The following is a 15,729-nucleotide window of genomic DNA, read 5'->3' on the forward strand; positions in this document are numbered from 1 at the left end:
GGGGTCAGGGAGCAGGCAAGTTCTTACGTTGTTCCATAAAATAATCTAGAAGTTACTGAAAACTCTGGTAAGCACCACTTCCTCAGAAGTAACATTTCCAGGGTAAAAAAAACTGGCTTATGTGAAAGTTCTCCTTACTCTTCAGTCTCTTCTCTTTTTTTTTCTCTTTAAACTCAATACGTGGCTTGGAAGAGTGGAAGTCAATTCATTCTGTCACATTTCTCCACTTTTGCTACATTTATTGTACTTCTCAAATGAGATAATTTTGGACTACCTTCAGGGGAGGAGAAACAGGGGAAATGGAAGGTGAAAACCAAAGAGCAAAGCATAGACCTTAACTTTTCTTTTTGGATCATCCCTGTTTTGGTTGGAAATTGAGAGTAATTCTGTGTTTGGTCTGCATTTACTAATTCTCTGCAAACCTTCAATTGGGTTCTTAATTCCATTTTTAGGTACAGATTTTGTCATGTTAGGGCTGAAATCTTATTTACATCAAAGGAGTAGGACTTAATTCCAAAAATCCCATTTGGTGCCTGTGGTGTTACTATGGCTGATGGTGGAACAGTAGACTAGATACTTTCTTGGGATCTCTTCTTATGTCTATAACTTAGACACTTAAATGCTGCTGGGAAACCTGTCCCTGAACTGCAATGGATACAAGAACTAGGCATTATTCCTAACTTAAAAATGTGTAAAAACCAAGAAAGAGAAGCACACACCAAATGAGTTACTTTACTAGGAGTTATGTTCCCTGTATGTGCACCTTTACAACACAGAATTCACTTACTAGGGAGGGAGGGAGCAGCAGAAAGTGTCTCACATTGCAGGCTCCAGATCTAACCTGCTTTTGGGCTGCTGCTCTGCTGGCTCACTTGTTCAGGGAGGCAGCTAGGTGGGCAGGACAGAGTTTCCAACAAGCTGCCTCTGGAGGCCAAAATCCTGGGGTGCTGGATGCTCCACCATCACAAGATAACAGCTGGTTGTGGCCACACTGCTGCACCATAAATGAGGCTGAGTGAGCCTGCACTGGCTGCTGTAGTGTGCCTACCTACTGCACTTGGGGCAAAGCTTTTCCCAAGAGACCGTCTTTTGGGGCTTCAAGAAACCTCACATAGTGAGCTCAGTGAGAAAGGTTTGGAGACAAATCAGGGACAAATCTCTGTCCTGCTGCAATGAGTGGTGTTTGCTCCTGGCTTTAGGGCTACACCTTCAAAACCAAGCTCCCTCCATCCCCCCTTCTTTACCATAAGGGGTTTGTTCTACACTGTGGAAACCTGTAGTGGCATGGCCATGCTGCAAATCCTTCCTTTCAAATCTCTAATGAGGGGATGCAGCCACAGTGACCCTGTGTTTTCACATTTTGCTGTGGGACCGAGCCTGGGGAACTCGCACGTGAGGGGAGAGCAGGTTCTCTGCAGCCAGAAACTGACTCCTCCCAGGGAGGCACCGTGGAGGGAGTTGAAATTACAGAAATGTGAGGAGAGGCTGAACAAAATCAAAACAGCAGCTTTTTCCGAAACTTTGCCTCTGTAGAGGTAGGTAGTCCCTACACTGTGCCTCAGCCCAGCAGTTAAGCTTTTCACTCAGGGTGCACTCCTGAAGAGCGCTCACGTTGAACGAGAACTTGCTCAACAGGAGAAGCAAGCCTACAACAAAAAGCAAGCAAGAAATAACACAGAACAGAGGGATAGCTGGTGTTGGGAGGCCTGTCCAACCTTCTTATGCAGAGTCATTCCTTAAAATAACCTGAGGTTTAGCAAGCTGCACTGATAGAGGTCCTCCCCCCTTCCAGCCAGAGCCCTGTATTTCTGAGTTGTGCTGCAGCCACGGCTGAGATCCTGCTAGATAATTTTAACTCCCGAGCTAGAATGGGGCTTATCTCTGAGGCACATCTCTTCTGCTCAGATAAAGACAACTTCCTCTAACTGCAGATTAGATCAGCAGGCTCAGTATCCGTACCTAAAAGCCACACAGCTAAACACACTGCATCTCTCCAGTTCAAACAACGCTCGCCGCTTTCTCAACGTTGAAGAAACAAAATTTGCACAGCTCCCAGGCTTTCCGTGGCTTTTGCACTGGTGTTCCCCTCTGAAAACATAGCAGTACCCAGCAGGTGCTCATGAAATTGGCCACAGCTCCACAAGCTACACAGGTCTGGAGAAATAAGAGAAAAAATCCATAGCTTCACCAGCCACTGCAACATCATGTTGCCACATAGCAGCAACAGAAACCATGCTTCTACCAAATGGGCCAGGAGTGGAAAAACTCCTTGCAAAATTAAATAGAAATCACTGGAAAAGTACAGCTCTCTTTTAGGATCAATTCTGTTCTCAAGGATTTGATTTCATCATGCACTCCGGTTGCATCAGAGGATGAATTTTTACATGCCTGCTTACACAGTGGCTCTGCCCTGGCTTTGCACGGGCTGAATTAACTGCGCTAATACAGCGCAGCCTATGCTGGGACTGCGGCGGCTCTCCTTTCCACACAGGCTCACTCTCCCTTTGAGAAACTACTTTCAAGTTTGTTTTGAAAATGTTCACCCTCCATGACTTGCAACAAGCATTTTTAAATTCAATAAAGGAATTTGCCTTCAGTAGAAGGGCTGTTTTCCACCGGCCTTGTGAAAATTTGTGCGTGTTTTGCTAAGTCTTAATTCATTACACTGAGCAGAGCTTGTCTCTGGCAGTGTGGCTAATTCCCCAGCTTTGCAATGGCCCTGTATACCTGGGGTTTCTGCACCTCACTCTAGCACATGGTTTCACACTATGCGCATGCAAAACACACCTTTGAAGGCTGGTTTATACCATATATCCCATACAGCACATATAAAGGCATTCATGAAATTTGTCACATGCCTTCTCCCAACTAAACCACCCCCATCCTCCTCTATACAAATTCCCAGAAGAGTTTTGCATACAGAATGAAAATAATCCTGACAAAAATATCTCCTGTAATCCCCTGAAAGACAGGTATGCCATACTGCCAGGGTCTCAGAGCATGCAATATCAGTCCATACTGGGGACTGGTAATTTGGGGCTAGAAAGAGCGGCTTTGGACCAAACAAGAGGGGAGATTCCCAACTTCCCTGTTTTTAAAAGTTCCTAAAATATTTTAGTTACAAGTTTTTCAATTCCTTCAGAAGCCTCCTCAGCTGGACTTTCAAGCCCTGTTTCATTGTGGAGGGTTAGACAATTCTTAAAGCTCCCCAAACCCTCTTGAAACAAATTCTCGCTCTGCTCTCGGAGCCAATAGGGCTACATCAGGTGAGACAGCAATTATCAGCAATTATTTACAAACGCTCATCAGCTCCTGCACACTTTCATAGCTTTGAGCAAGACAGACATCCATCTGAAACCTAAGCAAGTAAGACACATTACATAGCCCTCCAGGTTAGGTTAGTTCTCTGAATGATTATGTGTCCATGTGCACACATGCCACACGTGCATTTTATTACTCATACACAACACACTGCCTTCGTAGCCACTGTGGACTCCTACAGGAGGAGCATGCAAAGACATTTAGTTCTGGCAGTCTTTTTCCCCGGCTCCTTTCCCTGCTCTACAGAAGTGCAGGGGCAGCAGCGAGCTGGACCTGTCTCAAGCAACAGGACCGATTTTGCAAGCTGGGGTGGGGCACTTCCCCTTTTGGCTTCTCTCCCTTCTCCCCTCCATCTGCAGCCTTTCCACACTTTTACTCTGCCTCCACCCAGCTATGCGTGAGTTGCAGCAGATTGATGTAATGGCAAGCTGTTGTGGTTGGCCTGGTGGCCCCTCAGCAATGCTTGGGTCCGTGCTCTCAAATGGTTGAGCTCCTTTTAAGGAAATAATGCACTGAATCAGCTCAGAGTGAGGACACTTGCCTGCACCAGTAACTAGCTACTTGTGCAGGTTACCACCTCTGAATTCCCAAGGCTCAGGATGCAAAGGCAATGCCAGGTTCCTGGTGATGCCAAGCACCGAGGCTCTGCAGCTACACAGGCTTCTGCTTCAATAACAGGGTTGTGGGAGGGAGATAACATCAGTCACTTGACATTTCCCACAGGAGGAGAAAAATGTCAAAAAGGTCTTTCCTTTTAACATCTCTTCCCATATCAGTGTCCTTTATTTTAAACAAATAGAGATTTTCCAACTTCATATGAATCTCATCTGTCTTCTACTGATGTCTAGGATCATTTTGACTTGTTACTTTGGGCAACTTCTGTCAGTTGACCAACAGTTTCCACCCAATTTTGTGAGATGAGTTCTCCCAGCCTCTTCCTCTCAGAAAGAAGAATATCTGCATGCATTATATGTTCCAGGTCCAGACTGTAATCTGTGACTATGGTGGTGATAATTTTTTACAGTGAGAAACCTTTGACTTCCATGCTGGAAGTCTAAATGGTCATCTTCAGCATCAGTCAGCTGCCTGTGCAGAAACGGTGATCCCACCGCCTCTTTCTGAGGCCAGTAACACCGTGAGATGGCTTTTTGTGTTTTACCCGTCAATGACCAGCTGCGATATGGGCAGTTATGAGTAAAGGAAGGTACTGCTTGCCTTTCTAGGCAAATGCTATCACTGCAGCAAATGGCTTTTTCTGCATAAAGTAGGGTCCGGCCTACAGCTCACTGAATCATTAGCTTCCCACACATGGCTTGAATTAGGACATAGTCCCAGGGCAGAAACAGCCCTAAACTGCAACCATCTACCACATACATCATGTTCAGTACTGATTATCCACAAAAGGTGCATGCAACATTTAACCTGAAACTTGAATGGAGACAGTAAGAATCAGCAGAAGATATTTCAAATCGGCTCCTGTGTTAAAGGTTAGCATGGGAAATAGGGCTGCCCATCCAAAACAGGCTGCAAAGTGCTAATTCTTAATGGAATGGAATTTCAGTGGGAAATAACTTTCAGCAAGGTTTCAAAAGGATATTTAGGAGAGATAGTAAAACAGAGTCTCTAGTGCCTTAAAGAGCTGTGAAAATCTAGCTTTTTGCTCATCTGAAAACATTCCCTGTGTTTTGTAGAAAAACTAGTGCAGGTGGGTGAGCAGAGTAAAAAAAAGTTAAAAAAATTAGGTGCAAGATCAGCCTGAGATGGAAATTTGGGGTGGACAAGCAGACAAGGAAGGATGAAGATCTAGTGGACAGAGCAGCAGAAATTAAGTTTGCAGGAGGACGCTGTTCCACACATAGTGGCATTCTGGGGTTACATTAAAAACATAGCAAGCTCATCAGGGAAGCGAAGAGACGTAGCAGTGACTGGAATATGCCTTTTAATGTGTTTCTGCTTTGCTGTGCTGCTTGGGGTTATTACTAGAAACTGTCGATGACTTTACTTCTACAAATGACCTTTTCACACTTACAATTTTTGCATTGGTCAGAAGCAACCCATGTCTTGGGTGCCTCTGTCTGGGGACACAAGTCAAAGCGTACATTTCATGAACATCTGGACACCTTCCGTATGACATTTGCACCCTCTCTGGTCATTTTAAGTGAGCCACACAACATCTGAAGGCACACAAAATCTGGCAAGTGAATTGAGTACTTTAACTTCTGAGGTCTACTACACCTTCATTCTCAGAGTGGGAGAGATGTTTCAGATGGCTCTCTCTGTCAGGTCTATAGCATTCAAGTCTCAGCCTAGGGTTGCAAGAAGCAAGAAAGGAGACTTTTGAAAACATGCAGAGGAGCTACAGCCTATCTTTCTTTCCTGAAAACAGCTTATTTCCCCTAATATTTGACCTTTAAAATACTAAATTGATGAAAAATGCAATTAAACTATTGACTCCAGGGTTAAAGGTTTCATGAAGTGTTACTACAAATCTGAGTAAGCAAACGGTCATTTGAACATTTCTATCTCACAGGCTGATTAAAATTAAAAACAGATTTCTCACCTAATTTTAGTAAGATGAGGTAAATACTGTTTTCATTTAACAACCTGCCATTTCAATTATTACCTCTACAACATGTAAAAAAAAAGTCCTCCAGTGCATAGTGGCCCTCTTCCATGAATGTCTGACTCAAATTACCCTTCCTCAGTGCATACCGTATGGACAGCTGATCTCTCAGGGTGTTGCAGAGTAAGTGGAATGCACTGTAAATCATATGCTGAAGTACAGCAAAGTGCACAGGGGATTCCCTTTTGACGAAGGAAGCAGATGGGACATTAGGAAAGTCATATAGAGAAAAATTGTTGCCTGGTCGTATCTGCTCATGTGCATCGCCTGTCAATTACCATAGGCCACAGTCTATCTCCCAGCTAAGAGATATTTATATCAGTGGGTCTTTACAATACTCTCCTGCCTATCTATCGTTCTTCAAACTCCTTTCTCAGATCATCCTTTTCCACCTAAGTTTGGTGATAAATAGAAGTGAGAAACAGATCTTAAGACTTAGAGGTGACAGTGTTGCACTGAACACCAAGTCTGTCTACACTGCCATGCCAGTGCCTACATAGAAAGAGTCTCCTTCCTCCCTAATACATCTATAGGATCATATAGGCCAAACATCACTCCTAAGGCATTGGTTTATCCCTAACAGATTTCCTTTTGACTGCGCATAGCAATCATACCGCTCCTGCTATCTTTGGGGCATGCATTCAGACCCTTTTTGTGAAAAAGGAGAATTAATTTTTTCAGTATACTGTTATCAAAATGTTTAAGGCTGGAAAAAGGAGCAGTAGAGGAGGTAAGAATGTATGCAGCTTTACAGAAAAGACAAACATTGCAAATGCTGGAGTTGATACCTACAGTTAAGACCATCCATAAAACAGAGCACTGTGAATTGTCTTTGTTTCTGTTGACTATGGTAAATGTTTCACTACAAGATGTGACCCTTCAAAACCAAAGAGCTATGAGTAGAGAAAGTGGCTGTAGAAAAAATGTTGAAGTCAGGATATGGAAAATCTTATTGCTGAGTGCACAAAGTAAAACTAATGAGAACAACAGGTGGAACTTATATTTAAGACACCAAATATAACATCCTCTCTTTCATTTATTACAATAACTTTTAATATGTATTTATACTGATATATAATTGAACTATTACATCATCAGCAAATGTAAATTTAGTCTTTGCTGGTTCTGTGTGATATTTGCAAGGTGAAGTAAATTGAATGCAATCAAAAATCCTGTGTGGGTTTTTTGGGGTTGAACGAGGGATTTTTTTTAATTATTGTTATTTTTTAAATCAAGGCTTAAATATTTTGTAGAGCTTTGTTACTGTGGGAGAAAGAAGGCTTAACTCATTTTACTAAGTTGATACACAAGCAGTAAAGGCAAGATTCTGTCCAAAGAGCTTTGACTGAGAAACAAAACACTAGGTAAGTGATCAGATTATTAAAAAGCATTTTAAAATTATTTTGTTCATAAGGAATGTCAATATGCATGTAGGAGCTGAACTTTATGCTCACATTTTTGGCAAGAGGGGATCAAGTGGTAAATGAAGTGATGATGCATAAGATGCTGCACTCTCTACTAGCGAGTACTGGAGTTTGGGAATAGGGTCTATTCCTAATGCTGACACCATCCTGCTGTATTACCTTGACTTAGTTATTTTTCTGTCTGTGCCTCTCTTTCCACCTACCATCCTTTACTGGACGTTCTTAGACAATAAACATTTAAATGTACTTACAATCTTCTGCCCTGACCCTCATTCTTATAATAGGAATGCAAAAATTATGAGCAATATTTTTATTTGTGGATAAACAAGCACATTTTGATAGTCACCCCTGTCCTGAAATATTTTTATCATATAGGGCATTGATCACAGCATCCTGGGAGTCATTGTGTGCTTTTTTGCCTTTTTTCTTTTTTTTAGGAAAAAAAAGTAAACTAGTAAACAAGCATTGTGCTCAAGTAATGTCTAGTCTTTTTTAGTGGACTACATGTGAGCTTATGCATGTAGCAGTCAGCTGCATTGCTAGTCCTTAGTGTGGATTCTGGGATCCCTAAGAAGAATCAGCATTTTTCAAAATCATCTCTGGATGGTAATTTATTTTAATCCAACAGACTTTATCAGTTGTGGACTTTTAGCCAGAAGAACAAAATTCAAGTGTTTTCTAAAGTTCTCCCAGTTAAAAAAATCAAGGGTAAATGAAGATCAGATACTGGAGTCTGAAACATATGAAAACTATGTATCTTCTAATATGGAATTTCTGGAGAAATATGAATAGCAGATAACATTCAAGATAGCATTAAAATTAATAATAAAAATAACAATAAAAAAGGTGAGAGTTTACCGAATTTTTATCAAATCTCAGTTCAGGTAATTTTGACCTGGAACCACATATTTAATTCCATTTCCTATGCAGAATGAAAACCATCTTTCCTGGGGAGAATTTCATGCAATCAGTCATGCTTCAGAAAGAAGATAAATAGTAAGATCTTTATAACTTCTCTGTGGATGAAAAGGCTTGCTGTCCTTCAAAATGCCTTTCCCAAAGAGAAGGTTGCACAAAAACCACTAAGCACCTAAGTAATCCTGTGCTGAACAAGATGAAAAGGCACAGGATTTGCTTGTATACCAGCTTGCTATATGGTACTTTAATGTTATTGGTATATTATATTATGTACTAATATTATCAGAGTGGACTAGTCATCTTACCCAAGACTCTCTCATTCTTAGCACTCTGTTGTCCTCCAGTACTAGTTGAAAGGTCCTCTGGTACAGGCATAGGTTCATCTGCATCATCTGGGACATCACTAATTGGAGGACTTTCCTTTCCTAGTAGTGAAGAAAGTAGCATCAGTGAGTCATCAGAGTAGCCTCATTTTCAAATAATACCGTAAGAGGAACAACAAACCAAATAAAACTTAACAAAAATCCTAAACACTACTAAAAGCATGGCATTTGTAGGACCAAAACTTGCTGTCCTGTAGAGAAAGCTTTTGGATACAGGGGAATTATATTTGTGAAAAGAATGCATGCCCAATGTCTCTTTCAAATTTACTGAAGTCTGGATACACAGTCTTACCCTTTTGGATGTTTGTAACACATACGGATGGATATTTTCCAGCTGCTGTGCTCAGAAGATCTAGTTTAGCCAACATAGACTGACAGGTCATAAAGGTTATCAAACAGTCATCTTTTGTAAAAAATCTTCTTTCTTCCACAAATGCTCCTTGAGAGCACATCCAGATTTGCTTCAACGGCATAGTGAAGTCTAACCCACAAGTATTCTGGGGCTCTAACAGAACCACCCAAAAAATAAAATTTTATCTCAGCTAAAAATTCAGCTACATCTTCAGTAAGCTTCACTAACATCTGGAGATCAAGTTTTGGCTGGTCCTTGTACCTGTAGCTCCTGGTACTTCCTAAAACATGTACAGTTAGCAGAGGTCAGTCAACACATGACTTCAAGAGGTTTATGGTCTCTTATTTGTAAAGAGGAAACAAACCCCAGTATCTTGTGTACACAAGGTTTTGCAGAAGAAAAGAGTCTGGTGCTGGAAATGGCCTCAAGTTGCGTCAGGGGGGGGTTAGGTTGGACATTAGGAAAAATTTCTTCACAGAAAGGGTTGTCAAGCATTGGAACGGGCTGCCCAGGGAAGTGGTTGAGTCCCCATCCGTGGTGGTATTTAAAAGATAGGTAGATGAGGTGCTTAGGGACATGGTTTAGTGGTGGGATGGCAGTGTTAGGTTAACGGTTGATGATCTTCAAGGTCTTTCCAACCTAAGCGATTCTATAGTTCTATGATTTAGCGTGTTATAAGTATTATGGAACTGTTATAGTGCCAAATGCAATACAATAAGGAAAATAACTCTCTTGCTAAGTATTGCTCTTCCAGAAATGCTGAGGTTTCTTGGTTTAGATCTGAGTCACAGCATACATGTCGTGTACTGTCTCTGTCTTGCAGAGCTTCTTTTAAAATGACTTCGCACATCTGTAACAAAAGCGTGCCTTGGAAACAACTACCAAAAGAATCATCTAAGTGATTAGTTTCATTGACTATTACTAAAAGGCTAGTCTTTGCATTAATAGCAAAGAATGGAGCAGGCCCAGGGCAGGATCTGAACTCAGTACTGTTCACATAAGACCTTTGTCTCCAAAATGAAGATGTTACCAATTTACACTGATGCAATCTATTAGACATCCTGTGGCAATCAGCACGCCAGCAAGGGCAGTAATTTCATGGCACAAAGGCCTAGCAAATTAGTTGTTTTTTTCTAATGAGAATTCCCTCATTAACACACAAGTGTTAATTAATTCTGAAATCACTTCTCAGAAAAGGAAAATTTAAACCAAATATAGCTTACTTAAGTGACAACAGTCTGGTGATGCCAGTTATGGATTAGACCTGAAAGAAGAAAACTGTTTCCTCCCAACATCCTGGATAGAGCAAAGCATTGTGCTTTCCGATCTATACTGATCATGATGGGGGGAAATAACAGAGAGGTTTAAGTCGTCTTCCAAATTAGCTGGTTTGGGCTGTTTGCACAAATCTAGGTTTAAATTAATGAAATGAGTGGGTGACTGCATTTCTTGATGATGCATCTATCAGACTCTGGAATAAACTCTGAGGAGGAGTGGTGGGAGCAGCATCAGGTGAACCATCTAAAACTGCAGCCAGAGGACTCGAGGGTAACAAAGGAACAGTCCTGCACCGGCAGAGGGACCGACTAGATGATTTCATAAGGTCTCTCCCATCTCCAGCTTCTGCAGGGTATTCTTAAATGGGCAAAACCACACCCACTGGATGTGAGTGCAAGAGACAACATGGATTGCGTAAATGGAAATGAAGGACTATGAAGTTTACAGCAGAGGAAAGTAAAAGCAGGAAGTAAATTCATTAAACCAGCTTTTGCCATTCACTGCCTAGCTCCTTGTTTAGTTATTCCTGCAGTTTTCTGCACTATTTTTGTGGGATGTAAGGAACTTAAATAACTGCCAGCAAATTTTCAGTGCAAGTCCCATCCTGCCAAGCTGAGGTATCTCTTACAGATAGGATGCATGGGTGAGAAGAGACAGCTGAAATATTTCAGCTTTTTCAACACTTCCCCCCCAACAAAACAAAAAAAACCCCAGACATTTAACAGGGTGGCAAGAGGTAGTCTGGTCAGAATCAGGTCTCTTTACACTACATGTAGGTTAAGGAAATTTGTTAAAAGGAAATAGTAATCAAAAGCCCCCTGCATCTTCCAAGGTTCAAACTGTGCTCCCGTTACAACAACAGTTAAGCTTTGGCTTAGTCTAGATTCAGAAGAACACCTACCCTAAAAACCTGAAGGCATTTTTGGCTATAAACCAATTTAAACATATATAATATCAGACCTATGAGATAACAGATATCAAACAAAATCAAAACTTTCTTAGTGTGTAATTAGGCATCCTACAATAAGCAGGCTAAATAGGGTGCTTTGAAGGTAAGTCAAAGCAGTCTTTTGGACTAGAAGTGTTAGTAGATCAGTACTTTCACAGTTTATGGTGAACTGTTTGGTTCACTAAACAGGTATCAATCTTCTACTTGTTAAATTAACAGCCGTTTGCCCAGGTGGCCTGAATCAGACTAGCCTCATGGACTTGGTGGGGCAGAAGCCAGAGATCTGGTGTGCCTTCCTCTTTGCAGGAGACTACAGTTAAGAAAAATTAGTAAACTTGGCTTTAATGACTCATTTCATATAATTTGATTTCTTCCTGTTACACATGATCGAGAAATCCCTGCATGCAAAAAGGCAGGCTAAAAACAGTGGATTTAAAATAGATATATTTCTTGAGCTCTGTGTCTTGGATTCTAGAGCATGATATTTGTATTTCATGCCTTAACTACATCTAAATTGTTACACCATGATAAGTTCACTACTGCATGGTAATCTTACAGATATGCAATCTCACTAACATACTTTTGCCAATGAATTTAGAAATGGAAAGGGGGTGGGGGAAAGGAGGGAACAGTTTCCCATTTCATTTTTAACAGGCATGTCCAGAACAATAACTGGTCAAAGGGATAGAGCTAAAAAAAAAACACCTAGTGGCAGGTACTGGGGTAAATTATTAAAATGTCACATAACAGAGCAAAGCACCACAGATTTATTCCATTCCCATTTTATTTTTTTGCTCAAAAAAAGAAGAGAAGCATAAACAATGCAGTCTAATCTTGGGTGTGTGTGGGGGTTTTTTTATTTTAAATTTTTATAAAGAGCTACTTGACATTACAAGAAAAAGACAAGAGAGCTGTGGAGTTGAAGTTCTGTTTCTGGCACTGCCAGTGATTCATGGTACCCTTGGTTAAGTCATAAATGGAGACAACTTCAACTGCAGACTGTATTATACATTCCCCCAATTCATCTTGAAGCTCTGAAAGATGGTCTCAGATTTGCAAACACTGCCATTGCTGTATGAAAATTGTCAGAGAATGCCTGACCTATCAACAGTGCCTGGTAAGACCCTCAAGTTCTCTCTACTTGAGTTTCCTCATCTCTGACCTAGCAATATAGTTAAAGACATGAGGAAAGAAGGGAAGGGAGCAAAGTTCCCAGCCCAGTAAGGTTTTATGCATCCTTTATTCCTACCAAAATCTGTAGCCTGGTGTTTCGTTAACATCTCCATTCAGTACCGAGAGCAATTCAGTTCATGCCAGGATGGTGCTGCTGGAACTACAACTGTTAAAAGGAAAGCCAGGGCAGGATTTCTTACAGAAACCTTATTCTCTACCCTTTCCCAAACTGATGTTGGGTGTATTGGAAGCAACATGAGGGTTGCTTCCTATGGAAACACTAAAATCACTGGAGAAGTTATGCAAGAAAAACAACATACACATTTTTCGGCACGAGAGTCACAACCCAATTCACATCCCCTTTTCACTAGTGGAACCTCCAGTGATGAGAAGTGGGTCACTCTGGGGCAGGAGCCAGGCTCTCAGGTGGGAGATAGGAGATACCAGTCCAAGGTACATTCATTTCCACCTTCCCAGAACCTAGCAAGAACATCAAATGCAAAATTCTTCTTCCTGCTTTTGCAGAGCGTGGCACAGCCTGGTGGGTGCTAGGGGGGGATCTTGTTATGTTAGATGTGGAAACATTTGTACTGTTTTTTCACCTTCCTTAACTGTTAGGCCCTAGAACTGAGAAAAAAAAAGAAAAAAAAAAAGGCAGGAAAAATACTGCTTGTTAAGTGAGATATTATCTGTGTTTTCTGACTCTCTTGTATGGGTGCCGGATACCGTTTGGTTAAATGTATGTCAGCTCTCTCCTCATTTCAGAACTGCAACTGCTTGCCTCATGAAATATCACTTTCAGGAGAAAAATAAAAAGTGTGAACTCTGAGCTAGTCACACGGTATTTCAGTTCCTCTAGGAGTCAGCCATGCCTGGATTCCCAGAAATGGGAATGCCTGTGCGCAAGCGGGGTTTGGCTCACTCATGCTAGTTTTATACTCTCTTGGCCTGGCTTGCCCCGCCATACCTGAGTCAGCTACAGCTGCATAAAACACATGGCTGCAAAACACGGCTTTTGAGCTGAGAAGACTGTTTCTAGAGACCTATTTTATTTCTGGGTTAAAAAGCAAAAGAAAAAAACCCAAAGAAACCTCCCAAACAAATTTTATTTTTTTTTTTTTTAAAACACAACTAGGTGTGCTAGTGAACCAACTCACCTAATTCCATAGGCTGAGTGAGTAAGCTACACCTGATGAGCATTACTCACAGAGCAGGAGAAATAAATAAAAGTCTTCTTCATCTGACAAGATAATCTCACACTCCTGAAAGTGTGCAACTGTCTAACTGGTTCCCAATATATAGCAGTGCTCCTTCATCATGCAAGGAAGCATCCCAGAAGCATGCAGAACCCGAGGAGAAGGGGAAGAGGGGGAAAACTCCTTTCTGGATTTGCCAGCCTGTGAGAAAGAAGTAGGTAACATTCCTGTAGCTTCAGATCCTCTACTTTTGAGGTCTAGTAAGAGCCTACAAAGAGCCAATATCTGTGGAACCTAATCTGACAAACTCCTGTTTCCAGAAGGCTGAGTTCACACACAACTCAGATCATAAATGAAAGTAAATTAACAAGTTCTTTCTTTGGCCAATTGTTCACAAATCCAGCTAACAACCCAATACAACTCACAGCCTCTGCTCACAGAAAGTACCAGGTGCTCAGTGACAGGAACAGCAGGAAGAGTGCAAAGCAGATTTTTTTTTTCTGTAATCCGTTTATGTAGGTCTACCTCTTGTCAGAGGTAAAATTCCTTCACACGCTGATATATCCATTTTTTTAAGAGAACCCGCTGTCATTGCAGAAGAGTACTATTCTCATCAGCATGATATGCTAGAAAATCTAAAGGGCACAGGAAAGTTCAGTGGTTCAAATCCTGGAAGACTTTGAGAGGTACAAATTATACACATAGATACCCATGTATTATGATTATGTTCACATAAACACAAACACTCAAAATGGCAAAGTTTCTTGCAAATCTTCCCTCTCAAGGGAAGAGGCAGACCATAAGGAAGGCAAAGTGTCTGACCTAATCGACTCCTTGACTCAAGGGACAGCGTCTGCCACACTGCTCCTCCCCACATCAAAAGAAAAAAAAAAAAAGCAATGCCCTGGTAAGAGGTAGCAGGTGTGGAAGTCAGATTAACGCCGTTGTAAAAAATACCACAAAGGTTAGGTGTGGGTATCCAGCGGAGCCTGCGCTGCTGCAGAGGAAGAGGAGGTCAGTGCTCCTGCTCCCAGGAGCTCGCGCAAGCAGGGAAGGGCTTCTGCGGCAGGCAGAGGAGCTGGGCTCGAGTCCTGGTGCCTCTCACCGCTCCGGGCAGATCCACGGCGCTTTGTCTGTGTAAAGGATTAAAACCCCACTGCTTTTTTCTGCTAGGGCCACACATGCTGCAAGCACTGCATGGATAGGACAGGTTTTATTTCATTTGCAAATTGTTTCAGCATGCGACAAAACACTGATGTGTAAGTATATCCAGTTACAATTTTAAAATTGTTACCTGAGGAGGGGAGTGCAATGTGCCTCCACAGGGATGACTAGGAATGCCTTCCCTATTCTAAACATAACTGATAATCTTCTGTTGGCAGGAAGGATTATTATATTGTTGTTCTTTCAGACAGAAAATGTCTTTGATTTTCAATTTCCAGATGATACTAAAAGTTCTGGGTTCCAATTTTTAGAGAAACCTCAACATTTTTAGAAAGGAGGGGAGGGGAGGGGGAAGAGAAAGAAAATTGTGTTCGTATATTTCCAGGAAAACCCAGTGACCTAGCCACCTACACTGTACCCAGACCTTCATGATCTCCTATAGCTGGCCGCCAGGTCCTGAGCTGGCGGTGCCCAAGAGCTGTCTCCTAAGAGCCACAAGCCCACGTATCTGCTGGGAGCAGTCCCGGTGGTGGGGCTGTCCTGCTCCAGGCTGAACACTAAAAGTGAAAACTGAAAGCCATTAACCGTTGCAGCTGCCAACATATTAGGAAAAATAGGAAAGACTCTTATTTGTCCTTTTTCAACTGCGGAGGCACAACAGTATGAATACGTGTTATCTTGCTAAGCCAATTTTGTAAGGAACCCATTTCCAAGGAAGTTAAGAATAACCCCACCACCACCCTCCCAGGAATATCAATATGGGGTAAGACTGCAAAATCCTACCCAGGCCACTACAGGGCAAATTTATGAACCTAACTTCTCTGCCATTTAAAAATTTTTCAAAATATCATCTGGGACAAAAACAGTTACAAGCACAAAGCCTCATGTTAAACAGTCCTTCTTTTTCTTTTTTTTTTTTTTTTTTTTTTTGTTTTTAAAAAAAACTAA

At 41.6% G+C, this 15,729-nt stretch overlaps 1 protein-coding gene across 7 annotated transcripts in view; it reads right to left on the reverse strand.

Annotated features, from left to right (window-relative positions):
* Positions 1 to 15,729, reverse strand: part of IKZF1 (IKAROS family zinc finger 1) — a 70,373-nt gene that overhangs the window by 41,705 nt on the left and 12,939 nt on the right. For all 7 annotated transcript variants that reach the window (XM_009638737.2, XM_009638735.2, XM_035894155.1 and 4 more), the window contains exon 3: positions 8,592 to 8,711. In XM_009638737.2, the coding sequence (XP_009637032.1) occupies positions 8,592 to 8,711 (120 nt within the window). The remainder of the gene's footprint in view (positions 1 to 8,591; positions 8,712 to 15,729) is intronic.

The sequence above is a fragment of the Egretta garzetta genome, unplaced genomic scaffold (genome assembly GCF_000687185.1).
Source record: "Egretta garzetta isolate BGI_Z169 unplaced genomic scaffold, ASM68718v1 scaffold264, whole genome shotgun sequence".
NCBI classification, from domain to species: Eukaryota; Metazoa; Chordata; class Aves; order Pelecaniformes; family Ardeidae; genus Egretta; species Egretta garzetta.